Source organism: Microcaecilia unicolor, chromosome 10 (assembly GCF_901765095.1).
Source record: "Microcaecilia unicolor chromosome 10, aMicUni1.1, whole genome shotgun sequence".
NCBI classification, from domain to species: Eukaryota; Metazoa; Chordata; class Amphibia; order Gymnophiona; family Siphonopidae; genus Microcaecilia; species Microcaecilia unicolor.
This window is the reverse complement of record NC_044040.1, coordinates 37408988-37436527: the sequence shown is the minus strand read 5'-3', so window position 1 is coordinate 37436527 and position 27540 is coordinate 37408988. Positions and strand designations below refer to the sequence as shown.

At 45.7% G+C, this 27540-nt stretch overlaps 1 protein-coding gene across 1 annotated transcript in view; it reads left to right on the top strand.

Annotated features, from left to right (window-relative positions):
* LAMB4 (laminin subunit beta 4) overlaps positions 1-27540 on the top strand; it is a 304586-nt gene that overhangs the window by 143609 nt on the left and 133437 nt on the right. Inside the window, 1 exon segment of the mRNA XM_030216762.1 lies at positions 3966-4066. Within this exon segment, the coding sequence (XP_030072622.1) occupies positions 3966-4066 (101 nt within the window).

Below are 27540 nucleotides of genomic sequence, written 5' to 3'. Positions count from 1 at the left end.
CCAGAGTAGTATAGAGGTAGTTGTAGACAGATGGACCCAGGCCCATACCTCCCCCTACCTGTTACACTTGTGGCGGAAACTGTGAATCGTCCAAACCTCACCGGAAACCCACTACACCCACATAGAGGTGCCCCCTTCACCCATAAGGGCTACTGTAGTGATGTACAGTTGGGTTAGTGGGTTTTCGAGGACTCAGAAGACAAGATAAGGGAGCAACGGTGAGATGTGTACCTGGGAGCATTTAGATGAATCCACATCAGTGCTCCCTAGGGTGACCCAGTGCTCTCCTGGGATGTCTGGGGGACCAGTCTGCTAAAAATGCTGACCCCTCCTACATCTCAATGGCTTGATTTTCTGTTTTTCACTTGCACTTTTTTTTTTTTTTTTTCAAAAATGGCCTGAAAGAAATAAATACTCAAAGCACAAAACCTTGCTACAAACAGTATTTTTGAAAAAAAAAAAAATAGACTTGGCAGTTTCAAAAATTGCCATATTTCCTATTCAGATTTTGGACATTTAGCACAAAATGTCCAAAGTCCAACTTAGATGTCATATCGAAATGCCCCTTCACATAACTTTGTAAGTCTAAGTGCTTTGAAAATATGGAGTCAATATTCAAAAGCAATTAAATGCTTAGCACCCAATGCTAACTGCAAAAGTGCTTTGGGTTAAAAATTCAGATACAACACGTAGATAACTTTTGATGCCAGGCCAAAATGTTATTCACCTAAGATTAGTAGCCAAAGGTGGGGAAAGCCGAAACTTATCAGACACTATTTGAACAAATGTATCCATTTAGGGCAATGGTCTCAATCTTTTTTTCATTAGGACACACTTGACTGTTGACACTTGCATATGTGACACACTGCACACACGTTCATCATGGAATTAAATATAAAAACATACTCTGCATGCACACAAACCCTCCTCCCTCCCCCAATAATGGGTACAGTACTGAATAGTACATTTCCCCATACAACGCCATACAACTTTTTTTTTTTAATTCTGGTGTCATATCACAAACTTCCTCCACTACTAAGCAGGCACATTGTGAAAAAGCCCAGACACAACAGTGAAAGGTCTACCACCCAATGAACACCACAATGAATATAATAAAATTAAAAGTAATTATTTATTCTTACAAGTAAACCTAAAAACTACACAGCACCAATTAACATAATAACCTAGAAACCCCATATGACCATGTTTCAGCATTCTAACTCCATTAGGGGTAAATTGATTTTATTTCCCCCATGTAATTGGCCCCCACATTTATCAAATGGCTCTTGTTGGTCTTTCCCTGTCCATCCAATCCCCACGTCCATGCTCACCACTCTAACTAATCTTGAAGCCTTTCTTTCCTTCCACGCAAACTCAAGGAGCATGCTCCCCACTCCAACTTCTCATTCTCCCATTCAATCCCAACTTGTCACTCTCTCACCCTTATTAAACCCACCAAGTCCTGCTTTCTCCTCACCAATCATCTCTTCCTTCCCTATCCTATTTCTTCCTTACTTTCACCCTCAATACTTGAGCTTCTCCTCTCCCATCTCCAGGCTTCTCAGTTCCCATCCTTCCCTCCCTAGCTGGGGCCATTGTTTTCCTCTAGCTCTACCCATAAATGCCTCAGGCCCTACCCTTTCCCCACTGAATATGAATCCATGCTCTCTTTTCTCCAGATATTCTTTTCTCCCCATGACATCTCCTAGGCCCTGTTAATCATTCCCCCATAATCCCTAAGCTTACCTCTCACATTCAGTCACTGAGTCCTCTCTGTCCTCTCCCCAAAACTCCCTATTTCCCCTCCCACCCTCATAGTCTATGTTCCCTCACCAAACCCCCAGTTCACATTCCACTGTCCCATTGAAATGTGCAGCTCCCATTCTTCCCTGTTTACCACCCTGGATAAGGACGGGTTATAAGTAATAAATCCAGTCCAATCCAATGCAATCTTTACCTGGGGCCCCTCTCTGTCAATTTCAAGTGTCTTCTTGCCCCCTTCCCAACTCAATCCCTGAATCAACTCTTTTCCCTCCAACCCCACCACTTAGGCTGTGCTCCCTCTCTCATCATTGACACTCATACTTTTGAAAATTCAAGCACATGTGTGTAAAATAACCCTGAAAATGCTACATGCTAAACAGCAGGTATAGATGTATTTTGTTTGGGTAATTTTCAAAGCAACGGTGTGTGTGTATATTTTTGCTTTAAAATCTGGGCATGTGCTTACAGAGCAAGCTATAAGCATACTTTTTGTATATGCATACAGCTAAAAAAAATGGCCTAACTATGCTCCTTAATAATGTGCCTGGATTAGGGGCAAGGCTGATGGGCAGATGATCAAAAGCCCTGCGCTGTTCCAAACAGCGCCCTAAAAATAGCGCTGGGACAGCGCAGGGCTTTTCTGCATCGATGATCAAAGATAATGCATGCAAATCTAAGCAGCGCTATTATCTTTGATTATCATGTTTAAAGTGCGGGAGAATTGTGCCGAGCATGCGCTCAGCACAATCCTCCCGCACTTGTTTGACAGGTCTGGGCTGTCAAAAGCCCAAACCTGTCAAACAGCCTGCCCCGAGGCCCGAACAACGAGGCCCCCCCCCAAACCCCCAGAAAACGTCGTGGCCGCCGCCGGCCAAACCCTCTCCCTCCCACCGACGGGTGGGGGGGTGCTGGAGGATCGGTGGGTCTCCAGCCCCCCAAAACCCCCAGAAATCGTTGATTGGCTGCCTCCAGCCAAAGGATCTTTTCCAACTGTGATCCATCGACGGGGGGGGGGGGGGGCTGGAGGTCCGGTGGACCTCCAGCCCACCCCAAATCCTCCCCCCAGCGTTGTCCTTAGATTCCCTGGTGGTCCGTGGTGTGAGGGTGTCGTGCCGGCCCTCCTCCCGGCTCCCCTACCTTTTGTTGGAGGAGGGACGCAGCCTGCCTGCCTCCCTCCTCTTCCAGTCAGTCGACGCCCAAAATGGCGGCGCCCAGCCCCGCCAATTGCATCCTGGGAATCGCTCCCTTCATTGGTCTGTAGCCCCGCCCAGTGCATCCCAGGATGCAGTGGGTGGTGCTGGGCGCCGCCATTTTGGGCATTGACTGACTGGAAGAGGAGGGAGGCAGGCAGGCTGCATCCCTCCTCCAACAAAAGGTAGGGGGGCCGGGAGGGGGGCCGGCACGACACCACAGCACACCACGGACCACCAGGGAATCTAAGGACAATGCTGGGGGGAGGATTTGGGGTGGGTCGATGGATCACAGTTGGAAAAGATCCTTTGGCCGGAGGCGGCCAATCAACGATTTCTGGGGGTTTCGGGGGCTGGAGACCCACCGGATCTCCAGCCCTCCGTGAACATGGTGGGGGGGATCGTCGGGGGGACCGGAGGTCCACTGGAACTCCAGCCCCCCGTTCTTGTTTGCCTTGGGGGGGAAGGGGGGCCTGCCAGCATGCAACTGCATGCTGGACAGGGCTCACCATTCCTCCCCAATGATCTGCAAAATCTAACGCCAGCTCGGAGCTGGCGTTGATTTTGCTGCGGCCAGCGACCCATTCTTTGGCGCGTTGGTCGCTGATCATTGGGGATGAATGCGTTAAGCGCCAATTAGCATGCATTTGCAAGCTAATTGCGCTAGAAGCCCTGTTTAGCATGCATTTGCATGCTACTTGCGCTGAGAGCCCTCGAGTGCGCTGTTTCAGGCGCTCGAGGGCTCTGATCATGGGTCGGCTGCAAACTCTAGCGCTAGTATGGCGTTAACAGCCTCTAGCGCCAGAGTTTGCTTTTGATCATGAGGGCCTGAATATTCAGTTCTCATGCTCTTCAGTGGGTGAGAGGGGTCCTCTCCAGTCCTCTTAAGGTCCGAAGGATTTGGGAGGGACCCCCCTCAGAAGATCAGTGCTGAAAACCATTGAGGCTGCAATTTAAGTTCATTCTAAAATGCTTTATATAAACAACCCAAATTCCATCTTCTGCTTTCAGATCTGGAAAAGAAGATCAATGATCTAAACAAAATTAAAGAAGAGAAATCTGGTCGATTAAAAGAACTGGAGGAGAAAGTGATAGAAATTAGAAATGAAATTGTAGAGCAAGAAAACAAATTTGCTACCTGCAAATCTTAAAGAATGCATGCAGAGGTCGGCTCAATGTCTTTTTAGTTCTTTAAAATATTATCTGTTACAAAAAAAGGAATGTTAAAGTATTTGAAAACTGTTTGTTGATTTATATCTACTTCTTTTAATAAAGATATTACAGATAAATACACGGCATTGCAAAATTAATCTCATATTTTAAATTACCTGTTGCAGCCACTGAAAACATTTCATATGACCTATCTTTTTTTACTTATTTTAGATGCACCTGGACACTGCCCAAGTTCCAGTCACTAAGTGGCAGGAGGTCTAAAGCTGAGGTGACTTCAGGGTCTTCTCCCCTGGTTAGATACCAGCAGAATCTGGTTCTGTAAACACAGACACTGCTAGGGGCCAATGCCTCTTCAGAGCCCAAAATGCATATGATCTGAGCCTGTAGACGTCACTGTCGCGCAATGACTGGGATTCCCTCCATCCTTCTATTTCATGTTTCATTTATTTATTTGGATTTTGCTCATACCTTTGACAGTAGTAGCTCAAGGTGAGTTACATTCAGGTACGCTGGGCATTTCTCTGTCCCTGGAGGGCTCACAATTTAATTTTGTAACTGAGGCAATGGAGGGTTACGTGGCTTGCCCAAGATCACAAGGAGCAGCAGTGGGATTTGAACCGGACACCTCTGGATTGCAAGACCGGTGCTCTAACCACTAGGCTACTCCTCCACTTGCAGTGTTCTATGTAGAAGTCTGCCCTTGCAGATCAGCAAAGCAGCTGCGCAGGCTTCTGTTTCTGTGAGTCTGACGTCCTGCACATATGTGCAGGACGTCAGACTCACAGAAACAGAAGCCTGCGCAGCCGCGTTGCTGATCTGCAAGGGCAGGCTTCCTCATGGAATGTTGCTAGTGGAATAGCAACATTCATTCCATGTAGAATCTCAACTAGTAGCAACATTCCAGAATCTCCAATAGTAGCAACAGCAACATTCCATGTAGAATCTCAAATAGTACCAACATTCCATGTAGAATCTCAAATATTTATTTAGATTTTGCTCACACCTTTTTTCAGTAGTAGCTCAAGGTGAGTTACATTCAGGTACTCTGGATATTTCTCTGTCCCAGGAGGGCTCACGATCTAAGTTTGTACCTGAGGCAATGGTGGGTTACGTGACTTGCCCAAGATCACAAGGAGCAGCAGTGGGAATTGAACCAGCCACCCCTGGATGTCAAGACTGGGTTCTAACCACTAGGCTACATAGTACAAATCATTAAAGAAACCCAAACAGTTTACAATTATAATATAAAATCAGAAAGAACAGTTACATAAGGACAAAAGAACTATCCAGGAAGAAAAGAGACAAAAAGAAGTATATATTAGGAGTTAAAATTTCCTGTTGCCCCTTTCCCTTTCCCCCATGGGAGCCATGATCATATTGACTTTGCTTTGAATTTTAAATCTGAGTATTCACCTTTTCAAACTCAAGTTCAAAATATGTTACAGTCAGGTAAAGGAGGATACAAGAAGTTACAATGCTAAATTTTTTCATCAAAAATATATAAAGAATAAAATTAAAATTCAGTATTAATTATTACTAATGAAAAATGATGTAGAACTGAATAGAAAATTATTCTTCAGAAAAGTAAATCCAGGAAACAATAAGATCACAGATTTAAGGGTCAAGGGTCATAGATTTGATACACTGCATTTCTGTGGTACAACCAAAATGGTTTACATATATTTTATGCAGATACTTTCTGTCCCTAGTGAGCTCACAATCTAAGGGCTCTTTTACTAAGCTGCTCAGCCGCCCTGTGGTCATTTTGCACTCCATGCATGCTTCCCACACGCTAAAATTTTTTTATTTTTTTGGCACTGATGGGGGAGGGTTGGAGCGGAGAATAGGCCTGTTCTGCACTAATCAATTAGCACAGCTATATTGCTGTGTGCTAACTGATTAGCGTGGGGTTAGCACGTGAGCCCTACAAAATAGGTAGCAGTAGGGGCTCATGTGCTAATGGCCATGCGCTAATGATAAAATTAGCATGTGGACATAAATACAGAGAATAGAATTTTCAGACATTTTACCGCTGTGGTATAAATGACCTCAGCAATTGGGAAAAACCCTCATAAGGGTGTACTGAGGCCAACTTTTACTACAGTTTTTTTTTTTTGTTACATTTGTACCCCGCGCTTTCCCACTCATGGCAGGCTCAATGTGGCTTACATGGGGGAATGGAGGGTTAAGTGACTTGCCCAGAGTCACAAGGAGCTGCCTGTGCCTGAAGTGGGAATCAAACTCAGTTCCCCAGGACCAAAGTCCACCACCCTAACCACTCCTCCACGGTTGCTACTAATTGAGATTCTACATGGAATGTTGCTATTCCACTAGCAACATTCCATGTAGAGGTAGGCCCTTACAGATCACCAATGTGGCCGCGCAGGCTTCTGCTTCTGTGAGTCTGACGTCCTGCACGTACGTGCAGGACGTCAGACTCACAGAAACAGAAGCCTGCGCAGCCTTCTACATGGAATGTTGCTAGTGGAATAGCAACATTCCATGTAGAATCTCCAATAGTAGCAACATTCCATGTAGAATCTCCAATAGTATCTATTTTATTTTTGTTACATTTGTACCCCGCGCTTTCCCACTCATGGCAGGCTCAATGTGGCTTACATGGGGCAATGGAGGGTTAAGTGACTTGCCCAGAGTCACAAGGAGCTGCCTGTGCCAGGAATCGAACTCAGTTCCCCAGGACCAAAGTCTACCACCCTAACCACTAGGCCACTCCTCCCAGTTTGCTAAAGGACCCCTAAGTTTATGTATTTGGGGCAATGGAGACTTGCCCAGGATCACAAGGAACCACAGAGAGAATTGAACCCAGTTCCCCTGGTTCTCAGCCCACTGCACTAATAGCCAACAACTAGCCAGGTCTGATACCCATCTGCTACCCCTGACCTGCCCACCTTTTGATTGGGCAGTCTGTGGGATATTCAGCGGCAATCTCTGGATAAGTGCCGCTGAATATCCCCACTTAGGTGGAAGGAAGCAATTTAAGCGGGCAGGAGAGGCTCCTCACGCTTAAATCTCTTAGAATATTGCCCCCCCCCCCCCCCCCCCAGGAGTCTAAATTCATCATTAAAATGCACAACTGGCTTCAAAAGGATTTATGTTAAAGAACAGGATTAGTGGGAGAGAGGATAAGGATGGCATTCAACGGTATATTGGTATCTAGGGGTCCTTTTACTAAAGTGCACTGAAAAATGGGCTGTGCTACTGTAGGCGCATGTTTTGGGTGCATGCAGATCCATTTTTCAGCGTGCCTGTAAAAAAGGCCTTATTTTTACCGAAAATGGATTTGCGGCAAAATCAAAATTGGCGCGCATCCATTTTGGGTCTGAGACCTCACCGCCACACATTGACTTAGTGGTAAGGTCTCATGTGTTAACCGGGCGGTAATTGTCTACACGCGTATAATGACTATTACCGCCCAGTTTCTGCCGCGCATCGGAAAATAAATTTTATTTTCCGGTGCATGTAGCAGACACACGTAAAAAATGAAATTACTGCCTGGGCCACATGGTAGCCGGGCGGTAATTTCAAATTGGTGCACGTTGTGCGCAAGTAAGCGCCAACATGGCTTAGTAAAAGGGCCCCTAGATGAGAAGGGAGAAAAATTAAAAGAGACGAGAGATGTTTTCATCTGCCTGTAAGCAATAGAGGCAGATGAAGATGACCATGATGATGGAAGCAGATACAAAATAGAGGAAGCCAAAAACAAAATCCTGTCGAACACTAGAGATACAGTAGAGGAGGTTAGAACAGGCAGAGGAAGGACTTGAGTCTGGTCAGGCCACACCCAGAGACTCAAGCCCCTCCTTCTTCTTCCACCCTCATAATCTTCCAAAGGCAACCTGAAAGAATGTAATGAATGATAGTATGAAAAGGACCCTATCATCAGACAGTAAGATTCCAGTTCTACTGCTGTGATGAGTAGAGTCACAGATGGGATCTTGATACTATTTACGCTGTCAGCAGCAGGACCCAGTGGCCATTGAGACCATTTCCCCCATTATAACAAAATGTACACTGCATACCGGTGTGAACATAGTGTCTACATTCGAGTTTAGTTTGTATAAAGTTGGGTAGATGGATTAAGCCATCATTTATCTTCTAAGTGAGAAAAAAGATGGGCATAGGAATTGGGCTGAGGAATCACGGAAAGGAAACAGGATAATAGGAAGTGGGACAAACATACTCAGAAGTATGCTTGAATTAGAAATATCTGGAGGCAAGATAAGATGTCTTGCTGCTTTTGAGAGAATCATGCTGTTTTCTCACAGTTCTGCATACATATCACCCTTTCCCTCTGGAGCACCTCTTTACAGCTTTGAAAATCACCACCACCATAATACAACCTGTAATTTACCTCTCTGTTCAGGCAACTTCAGGCATAGATCGTCTTGCTTTGATCTGATGAAGGGAGCACAGCAGTTGAAAGCTAGTCAACAAATGTATCAAATGATCAAAGCAATCAAAGAAATTACCACTACAGGAGGTTCTTAACAATGAACATAATGGTATACTTCAAAGGGCAGATGCTCATAGCTGAATCATAGTTAGTTCTGACTTGATGTAAGTAAGTAGAATCTGAAGTACCAAGAATTAGATTCCCAAACTTCAAGCTCATCTTAACTTTTCTTACCAGTTTTTTTTTTTACCTGCCTCACAAGGTTAAAACATGGTTGGCTCTAATTTAAACGGGAAAATGAGCAAGCAGATCAGTATATAATCCAAAATATTTTATTGAAGATACCGTATAAAACTGCTCCAGGGACCTGTATACTGCTGCGATGGACCTGAGTATGACATTTGAGGCTGGCAAAAAAAGTTTTTAAAGTTGTTTTTTTGAGGGTGGGAGGGGGTTAGTGACCACTGGGGGAGTAAGGGGAGGTGATCCCCGATGCCCTCTGTTGGTCATCTGGTCAGTTCGGGCACTTTTTTGGGACTTGGACCTGAAAAAAGGGACCAAATAAAGTGGACCAAATTCTCACCAGGGATGCCCTTCCTTTTTCCATTATCGGGCGAAGCCGGCCATCTCAAAGCACGCCCCCGTCCTGCCTTCGCTACCCTTCCCGAAATGCCCCTTTGAAGTTTGGCCAGCTCCGCAACAGAATGCAGTTGGCGCCAGCCAAAATGAGCTTTCGATTATACCGATTTGGCCGGCTTTAGGAGATCGCCGGCCATCTCCTGATTTGTGTCGGAAGATGGCCGGCGATCTCCTTCGAAAATAAGTTGGACATTGTACCACCTTTTCAGAAATCCAACTTATGTACATTTCTAACCAAAAGCATTTCAGAGCTACAAATGAAAAAGGTATGAGACAAATCAAATAAATAAAAGTATTTAAGTAAATATATCTGTATTTGCTGTTTTAAGATGACTAGAATCAGGCTGTGCTACTGCAAGATGCAATGCACAAAAACATCAAGGGATACAAAATTTCAAAACTAAAATATTTGTGAATTTTCACTTAGAACAGAAATTTGGAGTAGAAAACGTTCAATTTCTTGCCATGTGTACTGCATACTGTAGCATGCTTTCAGTTATATAAACAGAACATTGGACAGGAAACGCTGAAGCACTCTAATACAGCCCCTTTCCAGGCAGAAAACATCCTCAAATTCATAGCATGACCAAAACCCAAAAACGTCCAAAACCATTTTTTTCTTTTTCCTCTTCCCCTTCTTTTACTTAGTTTGGTCAGCAGTTTTCTCTCACTTCCTCTGGGCTTCCAGCACAATCAGATCTGGAATCTACTGGGACAGCAGTGTCATGAACCTTCACTTACAAACACTAAAAAGTTAACTTCCCTCCTTTCCTTCTAGCCTAAACACTGCAGTGGCAATCCTCTGACCAAGGGCCACTGCTCTCTCAAGAACCTGGTATGCAAAAAGTCTGCCTTAGACCACTAGCACGCTTATTTTCAAAAGAGAAGGACGCCCATCTTTCGACACAAATCAGAAGATGGGCGTCCTTCTCCCAGGGTCGCCCAAATTGTAATAATCAAAAGCCGATTTTGGGTGTCCCCAACTGCTTTCCATTGCGGGGATGACCAAAGTTCCCAGGGGCGTGTCAGAAGCATAGCAAAGGAGAGACTGGGGCATGCTTAACACATGGGCATCCTCGGCTGATAATGGAAAAAAGAAGGGCGTCCCTGACGAACACTTGGACAACTTTACTTGGTCCATTTTTTCTTGCAACCAAGCCTCAAAAAGGTGCCCAAACTGACCAGATGACCACCGGAGGGAATGGGGGGGGGGGTGGCCTCCCCTTACTCCCCCAGTAGTCACTAACCCCCTCCCACCCTAACAAAAAACGTTAAAAATATTTTTTGCCAGCCTCAAATGTCATACCCAGCTCCCTGACAGCAGTATGCAGGTCCCTGGAGCAGTTTTAGTGGGTACTGCAGTGCACTTCAGGCAGGCAGACCCAGGCCCACCCCCCCCCCTACCTGTTTACCTGTTACACTTGTGGTGGTAAATGGGAACCCTTCAAAACCCACCAGAAACCCACATCTAGGTGCCCCCCTTCACCCCTTAGGGCAATGGTAGTGTTGTACAGTTGTGGGGAGTGGGTTTTGGGGGAGGGGTTGGGGGGCTCAGCACACAAGGTAAGGGAGCACCTGGGAGCAATTCATGAAGTCCACTGCAGTGCCCCCTAGGGTGCCCAGTTGGTGTCCTGGCATGTGAGGGGGCCCAGTGCACTACGAATGTTGGCTCTTCCCACGACCAAATGGCTTGGAGTTGGTCATTTGATCGTGTCTGAAAGAAGGTTTGGCCCAACCATTAGGCCAGTGGTTCCCAAACCTGGTCCTGGAGGCAAACCAACAAGTCAGGTTTTCAGCATATCCACCATGAATATTCATAAGAGAGATCTGCATGTAGTGGAGGCAGTGCATGCAAATCTCTCTCATAAATATTCTTGGTGGGTATCCTGAAAACCTGATTGGCTGGGGTGCATCCAGGACCAGGTTTGGGAACCACTGTATTAGGTAATACTAGGCAGTCGCCTTGGGCAGCAGTTCTGTGGGAGCAGCAAAACAATAAAAAAAAACCCCAAACAAACAGTTGTACCCAAATAATAGGTCTGACTTCCACATAAACACAAAGAACCACAAGCACATTCTACTCCTGGGGGATTTCTGCGCACAATATTTGAAAATTCTGGACAATTTATTTGTAATTTTCTTGTGCAGAATTCCCCCATTATAAAGGTTGGCATTTTCCCCCAGGCATGAAATACACCCCTCCCACCACCACCACAGAAGTTCCCACCTTCTCCATGTATCCCTTCCATTGGAAAGTTTAGTCCCCAGCTTTTTCTATCCTTTCTCCAGGGCGAATAACCCCAATTTTTCTCCCCTTCTAGCAGCAGTCTGCCTTCTAGAGTTCTCTCTCCCCATCCCTCAGCCCTCACTGCCCTCCCTATGCTCTCCCCCATCTCCCAGAAAGATCTCTTTACTGTCCACCCCCAAGGTCTCTTCTCCCTGTACCAGGCAACCCCCATCTTACTTTTCTTTGTCCCAACCACCTTTTTATAACCTTCCAACCCAAGACACACACCCACTATCCACCTTGCTTCAGCCCCCTACCCATCCCTATCACACACACCCACTATCCACCTTACTTCAGCCCCCCCCCCCATGGCAAACACCACCTCCATGTACTTTGCTTAAGCCCTCCACCCCTTCCCATAGCATATATACCACATCACTTCTCCATCCCCCCCCCCCCCACACACACACACTCCATTCATCTTTTTCCAGTCCCTCACACTGCATCCATCTTTTTTCAGCCAGTCATCCACACTCCATCCACCTTTTTTCAGTTCTCCACCCCACTTCACCTTTTTTTCCAGGTACCTCCTCCCTACTTGCACACGCACCACTACAGCGCACCAGAGAGATGATGCACAGCCATACACTGGGCTGCTTCCTCCTCCTCTGCCATCCTGTGCCCAACTGTTCCTTTGAGCTGCATAGGTCTCTGTTCAGCCAGGTGGCTTAAAAGAACTTCTGGGGACCAAGGCAGCAGAGAAGACAGAAGCAGCCCAATTTGCAGATATGCAGCTCTCCTCTCTTGCCACTGGGGTGTGTGCGGGGAGGGAGGGAAGCAGCTGGAAACAGAGTATATTCTGTGCCATGCTCCCCAACAGCAGACTGTATAGAATTCTGCATGGGAAAGGGATAATTTTGCACTGTCTGCAGAGGGGAGAATTCTGCACTACTGCGAAATGCAGAATTGGTGCAGAATTCCTCCAACAGTAACATACTTTAACCTGCATTTTTATAGGATGTTTGTGTGATGATCATGATTATTAATTGACAAAATCTTGGAGGGGGGGGGGGGCTGCAGGCTAGGGGTCTACAAATTAATTGAAGGGAGAGTGGCAGACATTGTGGCGAAGTTCTCTAACCTTCTCATCCTTGAAGATTTTAATACTCATATTGATTCTACATCCCATTCACGCTCTGCTCACCTTTCTTCTTTATAGTCTGTTTAGGTCTATCTCAAAACATATCAGTTCCTCCTCACTCTGCTGGTCACACTCTTCTATGTTTGTGCAGCGCTGCGTATGCCTTGTAGCGCTATAGAAATGCTAAATAGTAGTAGTAGTAGTAGATTTGGTTATTGCTCACCAATATTCTTCACCAAGCTTTTCCTCTTTATACACCATTCCATTATTTTGGTCAGATCATCACCTCTGTTTTTCTCTAAGCTAACTACATTACCTCCTTCAACATCTGGTGTAATAGGGTACTGGACTAGACGCCTTCATCATGCTAATTCTTCTTTGCTTCCATCTTTACAGGATTTTTTCCCCTCTGAATTTATCACCTGAGGACCAAGTTCACACTTGGAATTCCACATTGCGGGATGTCTTAGATCATATTACACCTCTTAACTTTATTATCTTTTTAATCTAGCGTTCAACAGCTAGTAATTCTGCTTGCTATACTTGTGACAAGACGGCTAGCCTTAAGGCCCAAATGGGTTACAATGGATGATGTATGATTTTTTTTTACTCTGTATGGTTGGCTGTTTTTTTTAATGGAGTTCCTTTCTGTTTTCTTTTTATGTATGTTTTTATATTTGTAAACCACTTCAACTAATTTACGAATGAAGCAGTGTAGCAAAATTAATAAACGATAAAGAACAAGGCTGAAAGTTTGTGTAGGGCCCCCCAACACCCTTGCTGAAAGCCAACCTTTGAAAGAAAGCTATTATGAATGTTCATTAACAACTGAAACTGTAGGAAATCACTTATTAAATCTCCTGCTCCTTTCTACTGGTAAAAGAAAATCTCTCAGACATACAAAAGCCTGAATGGAACCTATTATGTCTATTGTGTGACTGAAATCCTACCAACCAGACCACACTGGAGAGCAAGCAGTGCCTCACAAAGCAAACTAATGCACACCGCACAGCTTCCAGCGTATAAAATGAAGTAGCTTTTATTTTATTGTATTTTATTAAATGAAAACACCCCACAGAAACAGCTGTCATGAATTGCATTAGCATATGGTTATGTCATTGATATTTTCAGAAGAGAAAAATACATCGGGAATTGTTTGTTTGTTTTCATCTGGTATTATTTGACATGAAGTACTGGTTTGTTGCTGTGTGTTTGTAAGAGAGCTAAGGGAGTACTAAGATGCCTAAGTCTTAAGAGGCTTTTAAAATACAATGCTGTCCTCATTATTCCATGCATTAATAAGCTGTGAATATTAAAAACTCATTAACAGACAAAATAATCATTCAAATACTTCAGTAGGGTTACCAAAGGCTTACTGGGGTGCCTCAGTTTACATATTGTGCTCAATTCTGGTTGCCGCATCTCAAAAAAGATATAGTGGGATTAGAAAAGGTATAGGGAAGAGTGACGGAAATGATAAAGAGGATGGGACGACTTCCCTATGAGGAAAGGCTGAAGCGTCTAGGGCTCCAGCTTGGAGAAAAGACGGCTGAGGGGATAGAGGTCTATAAAATAATGAGTGAAGTGGAAAGGGTAGATGTGAATCATTTGTTTACTCTTTAAAAAAATACTAAGACTAGGGGGCATGCGATGAAGCTACAAAGTAGTAAATTTAATATGAATCAGAGAAACTTTCTTCACTCAACGTGTAATTAAACTCTGGAATTCGTTGCCAGAGAATGTAGTAAATGCGGTTAGCTTAGCGGGGTTTAAAAAAGGTTTGAATGGCTTCCTAAAGGAAAAGTCCATAGACCATTATTACATTGACTTGGGGAAAATCCACTGCTTATTTCTGGGATAAGCAGCATAAAATGTATTGAACTTTTTCGTGATCTTGCCAGGTATTTGTGACCTGGATTGGCCACTGTTGGAAACAGGATGCTGGGCTTGATGGACCTTTGGTCTGTCCCAGTGTGGCAATACTTATGTAGTTATTATTACCCAGCTGGGTGCTGCACAACAACTTACAAATGCTCTTTTCACTTACTGTGCTGCTAGCTGGAGTCTCTTGGATCTGGTGAGACGTGATTTCCCTCAAGATTGCTTTACAAATGTTGTCCAAACCTCTGAGAAAGGAAGGAGCGCAAAGCCACGCAGGAGACAACAAAATGGCAGATGGAGGGTTCTGCACCCTAACTTAGAGATTATGCACTTATCTCCCATGCTCATTCATCACAATATCGTATAGATTATTATTTAACTTCTAGCACACTTTTCTCCCAAATCCCAACAGCGGAGCTGGCCCCCTATGGAGTCTCCGACCACGCTTTAATTTGGTTTCAGCTTGATATAAGTCAAGGAACTCCTCAATGTTACAATTGGAGATATCCCTTGGATCTCTAAGAAGATCAGAAATTTTAAGATTTTTCTTGTTGAAGCTTTTGGACTCCTTTGCATTTCACAATGGAGAGCATATTCGCCAACCTGCTCTCTATTGGGAAACAGAGAAAGCTGTAATGAGAGAAGAAATTATCTCATATAGGGCCCGAGCTAGAAAAATTTGGGATAAAGAAATTGATCCAACAATACAAAATTCTATACAGGGCAACCCCAAATGACACCCAGAAAACAGCTTTGATAACTTCCCAGAGAGAATTGAATGAACTTTTACATCAGAGGGCAATCAGGTCTCATTTGTATTATAAATATCAGTTATTTTGATATAGTAACAAGACTGGGCAATGCCTGATTAGTCAACAGTAAAAGGGGGCCATCTCGTATTCAAGAGACCAGGGGGGGAAGGATGCTCTGATTAGACTCTGCTATCACGGATCGCTTTCAAAGGTTCTATAAGTCTTTACGCGACACTGGGAGCAGAAGAATTGGATAGCAAGTTATACTTGGATAATCTGAACCTTCCTGAGCTTTCTTCTCATCAGCGTGAGTTTTTGAACACCCCTATTAAGGAAGGGGGATCTTTTGTTGGCATTACAACAAAATGCATTACACAAGCCTCCAGGTCCAGATGGGTATCAAGTTGAGTTTTATAACCAGTTTCATGAATGGGTGAAATCCTCTCTGCTTCATTTATTCAACTCGATGGTCCAGGAGGGAACCCTTCCAGATTCTTTTAAGATAGCACAAATGATTGTGTTGCTAAAACCAGGTAAGGATCCAGAGGACTCAAGTTCTTATCAGTATATCTCACTTTTAGATGCTGATGTTAAATTATATTCAAAAGGTTTAGCCAATGGACTGTCATATGTATTTCCAAGCTTGACTGATACAGCCCCGGTGGGGTTTGTGAAAGGAAGGGTAGCAGCCAAGAATATTTGTTCCATTTTAGCTTCTCTGGAGGTGGTGTGTAGAACTTGGATGCCTTCTCTGCTTGTAAATTTTCAGGCAGAGAAGGCATTCAGTTGTGTGAAATATTTGTATTGCAGAATACAGATGCTCAACAACTGATTCATAAAGCTTGTATGTTAGGTAAGTGAGTTATTTTGAGAGCTGGAAGAGTGAGCAACCCCCAGACTACTGGCATTGGCGTAATCGGTTTCACGACCTTATGCTATTGGAACAGAGGGGAGCACCTTCGCCCCAAGTAGAACATGTTTATTTTCCATATGAGGTCCATATATACACTTTTTGTCTCTCTGAGGGCTCAGCCTTTTGATAAATTCTCTTTAGTTTTCCGGGGGGGGGGGGGGGGCTGGGGTGAGATTCTATGCACTCTCTCTTTATTATTTTGGTATTAGACTCTTTCATACTGAATTATACCTGTTAGGGTGTGGGAGGGGTATAGGGAAGGAGGGGAAAAACAAACTTAATTTGTTTGTATCCTGTTTTTAACCTACAAACCCCTAGTGGGTGGGCTCTTTGTTGTCTGTCCTAGTTTGTTTCAGTATATAGATCTCTTTGGTGTTCCTTTAGCCTCTATTATATTTTGGGATGGCCTTGGTTGGTTATGTTGCATTTTAGCTAGGACATATGGGCATGTATGCACGGATGGGAGGGTGAATACTGTTAAACTATTCTGATGATGGACTATGTTATTTTGATTATCTGGTGAACACCTTTTTGGTCAATTGTATTTTGACCAACTTCAATTGGCTGTTGTATACCTTTTGATTGACCATCAATAAAAACATTGAAACATAACCCTGTCAGGTGAATCTGACTCTAGTTGGCAACCTTATTCTGGCTCCAAGTTACACCCAGTTTTCAGCAGTACCCTATCAGACACAAGACGGGACACCTGATGACAAGGATCACTGATAGCATATATAGGCCAATGCAACAGACATGATAGATGACACCATCTGTTTCTTGCACAGGCTCCAGGAAGGGCAGGATTAAGGTCAATCTAACAGTGCCCCCCACCCCGAAAAAATTAGGTCATAGACACATACCTAGTTTGCCTGTGCCTTTCTCCTGCCATATCCTCAACTCATCCCCATAGTCCTCCTCCTTGCCATTAGCTTCCACCACTTCCATCCACTAGTTCCCCTGTCCCCCTCTCCCCTGCTCGTCTCTGGACTGCACTGTAATCACCACCCCTGAGATGGTTATCTTCTTCTTGCACTGTTCTGAAAATCTCACAAGAACAGCATGGGAGTTAGGGCACTATGCAGACCCCACTCAGAGTGTTGGGGTGCAGGGAGTAGTGGCTGCTCCTCCTCCCTCTGTGCATTTGAGGCTCCAAGCCCTACAGTCCCACTGGCTCACAATGCCTGCTGTTTCCACTGCTGCTTTCATGCAAGACTGCTCTTCAAACATTTTGCATGAAGAACGTTAAATTCTTCAACCAGAGTGGAGAGAAATCAAAGCAAAACTTAAATGACCTTCACACTTGAAACAAGGCATAACCTGCATGGAGTGCACGTACAACCAGTGCTTTTTTTGAGGGGGTACTCGGAGGTACTCAGTACCAGCACCTTTTCCATTATCTGCTAAAACTGACCCATGGTTCCCAAGTTTTAATGAAAGAGCTCAGGCTTTAAACACCAATTCTGCCCTGTCATAGTAACATAGTAGATGACGGCAGAAAAAGACCTGCACGGTCCATCCAGTCTGCCCACGATAAACTCATATGTGTATACCTTACCTTGATTTGTACCTGTCTTTTTCAGGGCACAGACCGTATAAGTCTGTCCAGCAATATTTCCCGCCTCCCAACCACCAGTCCCGCCTCCCATCACCGGCTCTGGCACAGACCTCGTATAAGTCTGCCCTCCCCTATCCTAGCCTCTCAACCACCAACCCCTCTTCCCCCACCACCCAATTTCAGCTAAGCTTCTGTGGATCCATTCCTTCTGCACAGGATTCCTTTATGCCTATCCCACGCATGTTTGAATTCCGTTACCGTTTTCATCTCCACCACCTCCCGTGGTTACAGGGGGCCTGGCTATTGTGGAGTGGGTCCCTCAGTGATCATCCCATTCCTGAAGGGTGGCCTGACATTTGAGTACTGGCACCTTTTTATGCTAGAAAAAAATGCACTGTATACAACCCTAAATAAAGGCACAGAGGGGTGTAACCTGGATGGGTGGCAGGTGCAACTCTAACCATCTTATTGGGGAAACTAGGTGGATCACTCAGTTTTTATCTGCCATAATTTGCTGTGTTACCATATTACAAATTCTACATTGCACAAAATTTCCCCGAGAGTAAAGGCTACAACACATAAGTGCCATGCATCTTTGCTGCATATCCACTAGGTGGCAACATTTAGCAATGACTGGCAACTCACATCCTGTGAGAGAAGGGAAAGGCTTCCCCTTAGAACTCTACTACTGACTTTTGCCTCCACACACAGTCAGACTGTGAACCTGAAGTGGGAATGAAAATGAATGTTAAAGGAAAAGGGCTCCCCAAATATATAATCATCATGTGCTTACCTGGGTTTATGTATTAGCAGCTGCCACTGTCCCACCTTAGATGTCTGCCCAAATGCAGAGCTGACCTTAGACACAGAAATAGCTGCAGTCCTGACTCCTGAGTGTTGGAGCGGCCATAGGATCTCAAGCTGCTGGATGCAATCCCACCCAACACCGGGAAAAGAACATTATAAATATCTGTTAACAACGAAAAAAAGGGATAAATGGGCAGAGAACCACCAGGGATGCCAGAGTTTAAATTCTACTGCTACTACCAAAACTTGCTGTAACCTTGGCAAGTCACTTTGGCTCTCATTTTACAAGCCCCACTCTCCTTTGGTAAATGCATAAACACCTAAAATCCACATTTTACAAAGCTAGGATATGCACATATCTAACTCAAGTGTGTGCAAACGGCAAGGGGGTATAGTCAAGGATGCGGCAAGATCAACGATGTTTATTCACTGTTTCGGAAGGGGACTACATTTTCCTAAAAGATCGATATCAGGAGTTGCTATCAAGTACAGTGTTTCCCCGAAAATAAGACACTGTCTTATATTAATTTTTGCCCCCAAAAATGCGCTAGGTCTTATTTTCAGGGGCTGTCTTATTTTTTGGGGAAACATCAGGGTTGGATCGGGGTTGGCCTGCCCGCCCTCCGTCGCTCCCAGAACTAACCTTAAACGCCTCCTTTCACCTTCGCAGCAAGCAGCAGCAGGGCAGGCCACTCCTTCCTTCCGTGTCCCGCCCTCGCCTGACGTAACGTCCACGAGGGCGGGGCATGGAAGGAAGGAGAGGTCTGCCCTGCTGCTGCTTGCTGCGAAGGTGAAAGGAGGCGTTTAAGGTTAGTTCCGGGAGTGATGGAGGGTGGGTGGAGGGAGGGCCCGGCGACCTCGGGTGGGGGGGCGGCCCGGGGCGGCCTTGTCCGGCTTTCGGCGGCCCTGCTTTCAAACAAAAATTTGCTAGGTTTTACTTTTGGGGGAGGCCTTATATCTACCAATTCAGGAAAACCTCTACTAGGTCTTATTTTTGGGGGATGTCTTACTTTCGGGGAAACAGGGTAGGTTTAAGTTTTGGCAGCACTCCACTGGAGGGATTCCCTTAATCCCCAGTGTTTTTTTGTCCCCACAAATGACAAACTGACAAAAGAAACCAGTCACTGTGACAGATAATAACCAGTCATGTCCTGTCTTTTAATCCATCAATCTTTTACAGATTTAGTTTTCAAAAATTGATGTTTATGCTGCTTGTATGTATCCAGTGCATAAATATCCATTTCTCTGTATTTTAGAACAGGCTCTACATCGGCAGATTCTGTTCTAAAATACTGGTGAAACTTGAGACATACTGCCTCTACTTCTCAAGACCTACTTCTATGACCTGTATAAAATGGGGCTGTTTACCGTCCATTGCCTCAGGTACCTACTTACAGTGGTGTACCAAGGGGGGGCAGTGGGGGTGGTCTGTCCCCGGGGGTTTCTTTCGCCGGGGTGGGGGGTGTCCTTTCACCGGGGGGGGGGGGGTTGTGCTGCACCTGGGGGACGGGGCGCATTGGGAATCCGCCCCGGGTGTCAGCCCCCCCTAGGAACGCCACTGCCTACTTAGATTATAAACTCCTTGGGGTAAGGACAGTTTACTTGAACACTGTTTTGATCATTATACACTGCTATGTATGGGCAGTAGTACTATAAAAACAATAGGCATTATTACACATTCAGAAAGAAAATAACACTTCCTATGGACATGTGGAGGGGCATTTTCGAAAGAAATATCCAAGTTGCGATTTGGATGTCCTTGAAAAATGGTGAAATCCAGGGGCGGGGAAACCCGTATTTTCAAAACAAGATGGATGTCCATCTTTCATTTCGAAAATACCGTCAGAGACCTTCAATTTGGACGTCCCTAGACATGGATATTTCTGACTTCCGGCGATTTTCGAAACCAAAGACGTCCATGTCAAAAACGTCCAAATGTAAGCCATTTGGGCATGGGAGGAGCCAGCATTTGTAGTGCACTGGTCCCCCTGACATGTCAGGACACCAACCGGGCACCCTAGGGAGCACTGCAGTGGACTTCATAAAGCTCCCAGGAACATAGCTCCCTTACCTTGTGTGCTGAGCCCCCCCCAAAACCCACTACCCACAACTGTACATCACTACCATAGCCCTTACGGGTGAAGGGGGCACCTATATATGGGTACAGTGGGTTTGTGGTGGGTTTTGGAGAGCTCGCTGTTTCCTCCACAAATGTAACAGGTAGGGGGGTATGGTTCTGGGTCCGCCTGTCTGAAGTGCACTGCAGTACCCACTAAAACTTCTCCTAGGACCTGCATGCGCTGTCATGGACCTGAGTATGACATCTGAGGCTGGCACAACATTTCTAAAGATATTTTTGAGGGTGGGAGGGGGTTAGTGACCACTGGGGGAGTAACGGGACGTCATCCCCAATTCTCTCCAGTGATCATCTGGTCATTTCGGGCACCTTTTTGTGCCTTATTCGTAAGAAAAATATGTCCAGGTGAAAACGTCCAAGTGTTCATCAGGGACGTCCTTGTTTTTATCGATTATGGGTCAAAGATGTCCAAGTGTTAGGCACGCACAAGTCCCGCCTTCGCTATGCCTCCAACACACCCCTTGAAATTTGGACGTCCTTGCGATGGACTGCAGTTGGAGACGTCCAAAATCGGGTTTCGATTATACTGATTTGGGCGTCTCTGGGAGAAGGACGTCCATCTTCCGATTTATGTTGAAAGATGGATGTCCTCTTTCGAAATGAGCCCGATAGAAGCCCAAACAGGTCAACAGAAGGATTTTAAGAGCAATTTATTTAAAATAAAAACTTGTGGTTAGGTTTTGAGTTATTCTAGTTTATTCAGTAGAAATCAGAAGCCTTAGAACACCTAAATGAGCAAATGGGCTCCCACAGTTTGCATCCTTTTGCCTGGCTTAAAATTAGATGCGGTGTACAAAAAAAAAGAAGTAGGGGTAGACCAGATGTGAATCCAAAACAGCAGGTTTAATCACAAAAAGTCCAAAGAGTCGACACAGTCCTGCGTTTTGGAGCTAACCGCGCCTGCCTCAGGATTCAATACAAAGTATCTCAGCCACTGATGCTAACAACACATAAATGGGCTGGAGAATCCAATAGTACAGCATTCAACGAAGACACAACAAAGTATCGACATGCATTTGACTTTGAATGTGCTATTGTGATTCACCCAAGGCGGTGTACAATTTTTGTAATTCATCTATACACAGCATATGTTCCAGACTTTACCATCTTTCTGGACAAATACAGGAATTCAGTTTTCTGTATTGCTGATCCCAGATTGTGGAACTCAATGCCTCACCAGCTACGAGCCCTATGCAATTTATGCGAATTTAAAAAACGTTTTTGTTTCACTTTGGTTCAGGGGCGTAGCCACGGGTGGGCCTGGATGGGGCCCAGGCCCACCCATTTTCCCTCCAGGCCCGCCCATCCGCATTGCTGTCTCTATCCCTTTTGTCCCACGAAGGCAGCGCTTCCTTCCTGCCCTGTCTTCTCCCGAAGCTCCGCTGGATAGGTCCCTGCAAGTGGAATCCTCCTTCACCGGTCGCGCTGCGCTGCCATGCACACGCAGCTACGCTCCTCCCCCTGCCGCATCTATCTGGCTGCACTTCCTGTTTAGGGCCGGATGAACATGGCAGGGGGAGGAGCGAAGCTGCGTGTGCATGGCAGCGCAGCGCGACCAGCTAAGGAGGATTCCACTTGCAGGGGACCGATCCAGTGGAGCTTGGGGAGAAGACAGGGCAGGAAGGAAGCACTGCCTCCGTGGGACAAAAGGGATAGAGACAGCGCGAAGGATGCGGATGGGCGGACCTGGAGGAAAAATGGCTGAGCTGCTGGACATGGGAGGGAGAGGAGGAAGGGGCTGGAGGGAAGGGAGAGAGTTGCTGGGACATGGGAGGGAGAGGAAGAAGGGACTGGAAGGAAGGGAGAGAGCTACTGGATATGGGAGGGAGAGGAAGAAGGGACTGGAGGGAAGGGAGAGAGCTACTGGATATGGGAGGGAAAGGAAGAAGGGACTGGAGGGAAGGGAGAGAGCTACTGGATATGGGAGGGAGAGGAAGAAGGACTGGAGGGAAGGGAGAGAGCTACTGGATATGGGAGGGAGAGGAAGAAGGGACTGGAGGGAAGGGAGAGAGCCGCTGGGCCATGGGAGGGAGAGGAAGAAGGGACTGGAGGGAAGGGGAGAGCTACTGGATATGGGAGGGCGAGGAAGAAGGGACTGGAGGGAAGGGAGAGAGCTACTGGATATGGGAGGGAGAGGAAGAAGGGACTGGAGGGAAGGGAGAGAGCTACTGGATATGGGAGGGAGAGGAAGAAGGGACTGGAGGGAAGGAAGAGAGCTGCTGGGACATGGGAGGGAGAGGAAGAAGGGACTGGAGGGAAGGGAGAGAGCTGCTGGACATGGGAGGGAGAGGAAGAAGGGACTGGAGGGAAGGGAGAGAGCTGCTGGACATGGGAGGGAGAGGAGGAAGGGACTGGAGGGAAGGGAGAGAGCCGCTGGGACATGGGAGGGAGAGGAAGAAGGGACTGGAGGGAAGGGAGAGAGCCGCTGGGACATGGGAGGGAGAGGAAGAAGGGACTGGAGGGAAGAGAGAGAGCCGCTGGGACATGGGAGGGAGAGGAAGAAGGGACTGGAGGGAAGAGAGAGAGCCGCTGGGACATGGGAGGGAGAGGAAGAAGGGACTGGAGGGAAGGGAGAGAGCCGCTGGACATGGGAGGATAGGGAGAGAAAGAGGGGAGATGGATGGAAGGATGCAGAGAGAAAGGGGAGAGACTGGAAGGATGTGGAGAGAGAGAGAGAGAGAGAGAGAGAGAGGGGAGACTGAACAGAAAAGGGTAGAGAGATAGAGACACTAGATGGAAGGATCAGGAGAGAGGGTAGATGGGTGGAAGGATGAGGAGAGAAAGAGGGAAGACACTGGATGGAAGGGTAGGGAGAAAAAGGAGACGCTGGATGCAAAGAAAGAGGGGAGCTCCTGGATGGAAAGAGGGAGAGGACAGAGTAGGGAAAGACTGGAGAATAAGAGGAAGGGGCATGTGGAGAACAAGGTGAGGAAAGATGAAAAGCCATAGGTGGTGAATGGACAGGAAACCCTGGCAAGAGAAAGACGAAGGAAAGCAGAATCTAGAGACTGGGAGCAACACAATGAGAAAAAGTAAATGGCCGTACAACAAAGGTAAAGAAAATATTTTATTTAATTTAGGATAAAGTAATATGGTACCTGTGTTATAAAGTTTCAGAGACCAATACTTCCTTCCTTAGGTCAGGAGAGGATACCATAACAGCATTATGCTGACCTGAGGCAGGAGGTTTTGGCCTCTGAAAGCTCATTGAAAAGGCAGTGTTGCCAGGTGGGCGGTTTTTCCGCGACCCGTCGCGGGAAATTTCTGCCCGCGGCGGGTTGCGGTTTTTTGGGCTTTTGTGTCTTTTGGGCGTTTTTTAGGCGTTTTTTTTTCGGCCGCAGGGGCGGGGTTAGTGACGTTTTGGGCGGGGTTAGTGACGTTCTGGGTGGGGCCGATGACAGGGGAGGCGGGTCTGATGACAGCGGGGGTGATGACGCGGGGGGTGGGGTGGGGGTGTCAGGGGCGGGGTTTGAGTTTGGGCGGAGTTTGGGCTGGATTTGGGCTCCTTGGGTGGGAAAAAAATGTTCCACCTGGCAACCCTACTGTTAGGCTTTTAAATAAATTTTCTGAAACCTGATGCACTGAAAAGCAGCACTTTACCCCTATGTGACAAATGCATCTGATTAGTGTGACTACATTTTGCTGGGGAAGGGGGATAGAGAGAAAATTTTGTGCCCACCCACTTTAGGTTCAGGCCCATCCAAAATTGGCAATCTGGCTACGCCACTGGATACGATCCCCTCCCCCATCCCAAGGTATTCAACAAGTGTTTGTCAAATAACAAAGTAACCAAGGTATTCCCTCCATCTTCATGACCTGAACGGAGCTCTGGGATTGGAAAGGCCTAAAGTCCGAATTAAGGGTGAGGCTAGTTCAGACTAACCTGGCGGTTTATCAAACCCAAAAGTGCTAATCCAGATATCTGAAAAGTATTATGTGAAACCTTAAAAAAAAAAAAAACCCTCTCGGTTCTGTAGTGGATCCCAGGCTTTGCTAGAATTTAGAAAGCAGCTCTGCAACGGAAATACATGAAAATTGTTCTATTGTTTCTCCCTCGAGCAACCAGGGCGGGAAAGGGAAGAGTTAATGTCTTAGCCAGCCTGCCGCCCCCACCTCAAAGACCTCGGCCACTTCGCCTCTGCGCATGCGTCCTGGAGCTGCCCAACAAAGTTAACTTTTCTTGGCTCTGTTCATTAGCTGCTGGAGGCAGGAGAGTACGGGGTCTCGAGAGTGAAAGATTGGTCATCTCTGCTTTCACTCTGTGAATTCAATGCTCTTTGCAGAGAATTAGAGCCTTTGCATTTTTGGCTCCCCACGCCTCTTTCTGCGGAGATGGGACCGCTCCGGGTGCAGATCTTCACGTTTTTAGGTAATTTTCTAAAGGTGGAAAGAAAGCACGCATTTTACCCGAGATTAAATGGAAATGGGGAGAGAGAGAGGATAACTTAAAAGCAGTTTGGGTTGTATTCAATTCCATTATAGAGTATATAACATGCCTGGTATTATTTGTGAGGGAGCTGGAAGTTTGCTCATGACTCGTTCTTGCCGGTGAATTCAGGGGAGCGGTACCTGAGAAAATGCAGTAGGGTCGGGATGGGAAAAACTTTTTTTGTTCCCGGGGGGGAAAATCCGACGAGATCTGCGCTTGACCGGAGTTTTTCGTCAATTCTGCAGTGATCATAGCAGTCCACTCCGACCATAGGAACCTGCTCTGTGGGTGCTGAGCATCCCCCAGTATTGAACAGTCTCCTTCACTGTGTGGAAAGAGGGGTAATTTGTATTGTGGTTGACAGCCCCAGTTAATTTTGAAATGTTGACACCTATGATTGCAAGTGTAAAGTTGGTCACACGAGTTTACTGGATTAATGCGTGCTATTTCCACAGTGTGTACTTTTTTTTTTTTTTTTTAGAGAGAGAGAGTGTGTTACTTATACATACCCTGAAATTCTATAAATGACACTTAAAATTGCACAGGCAAATTTAGGTATGCACCCAATTTGCACGCACAATTTAATTGAATAACGAGCCAATTAGCACCAATTAGTGCTAATAAGCAATTGTCACTTAATTAGACTGAATTGAAATTTACACGCATTTTTAGTCATGAGGATCAATCTACTTGTGGCTTTGAAAAGAGAGTGCGGCCATGAGAGGGTCATGGGTGGATTAGGGGCGTTCCTAGAATTTATGTGCACTGTTATAGAATAAGGGGGATCTGCGCCTAATTTGAACCTGAAGATTTACACCAGGTAAATCCTCATGTCTAAAGTTAGGCGCTCAGGACTAGATTCTGTATATCTTGTAAAAACTTGGTGGTGGAATTAAATTTGCCTAAGGGCATTCTATAAAGTATGCCTCAATTTAGGTGTACTTTATAAAATAAGCCTAAATTTCCACGAGGCTTATAGTTATCAATAGAAATCAAACAAAATAAAACATGGAAAAGAAAATAAGATGATACCTTTTTATTGGACATAACTTAATAACTTATGTCCAATAAAAAAGGTATCATCTTATTTTCTTTTCCATGTTTTATTTTGTTTGATTTCTATTGATAACCTTAAGAGTGGACTAACACGGCTACCACACTCCTCTACACGAGGCTTATAGAATACGCTGAGCACCCGTATACTCCTAGATAGTTCTGTACATAAATTCTAATTAATGTTAGTGTCAATTTCTTGTTAATTAGCAAATTATCAATGCTGATTGGCTTTTTATCCAATTGGGTTATGTGCATGTTATGGAATGCGCTTCTATTTCTGTACGGAAATCTCAGCGCAATATATAGAATCTGGGGGTAAGCGTATTCTGTAAACGGCACATAACTTTCAGTGCCGTTTATAGAATAGCACTCGGCGCTATTTATAGAATTTGGGTCCATAACGTATACTCTTGGAGTGTGCATCATGGAGCGCACGCATACCGACGCATTAAAAACTCCCTATCCTTAGCATCTTCTTGTCTGGGAGGGCCATACAAACCATGCTGTGTCCCAGGTTGTTGATGCTGTGTACAGCAAAATATTAGTAGGGCCATGGCTCCATCTGTTATGCTGTCTGTTTATTTTTTTTTTTAATATTTGTGGGCGAGTTTGGGGCAGAAGCTGCAACATTTCCAAGTGCATCAGGCCTATGTCCAATCTCAGTGTCTCCTCTCTGTTCCTGCAGTGCTATGGTCGGCGGAGGGCATTCCAGCTCAGGAGCCTGAGTACAGCTATGGCTGTGGTGAGGGCAGCTGCTACCCCGCCACCGGAGACTTGCTGAACGGGCGGGCCCAGCAGCTCACTGCCTCCTCCACGTGTGGCTCCCATAAGCCTGAGCCATTCTGCATCGTCAGCCACCTGCAGGTACGGGGCAGGGGAGGTGTGGGTGAAGTTAGGTTATAATCCTGCATTAAATATCTCTCTCCCCTTACAGTGAGGATTATTTCTTATCCCTTGCACACTTCTAGGAATGGGATGGGCAATTATTTTATGGTGCTCAATGAGAGCGCAGTTGTTTTCCCTTCCCCCCCCCCCCCATTTGAGAACCTATTTCTTGGAGAATAGAGGAGCTTTAAGTTTACCACCAGGCTTCATGTCATAAAGGAAATGTTGGCCCAGTCCAGGTTTTACCCCAAATGACCTAGACCCAGAGCTGATGCAAGGGTAGTGAACATCCTAGGTCAGACCTTCTTAATCCAGTCCTCGGGGCATACCAAGTCTCATCGAGTTTTCAGGATTCCATAATGAATATGCATGAGATAGATTTGCAGTACGTCTCGTTGTCATGCCAAAAAATTTGACTCTTATCACACACATAATGAAGAATCACCACTGGCTGCCCACTCCTCAGTGCATTAAAGATAAATCCTTGGCCCCTACAAGATTGCTTCGCTCCATCAACGGCCACCTTATGGTTCTTCCTGGTCCTTAAGCTGCTAAACACAAAAGCTCTCTTCAC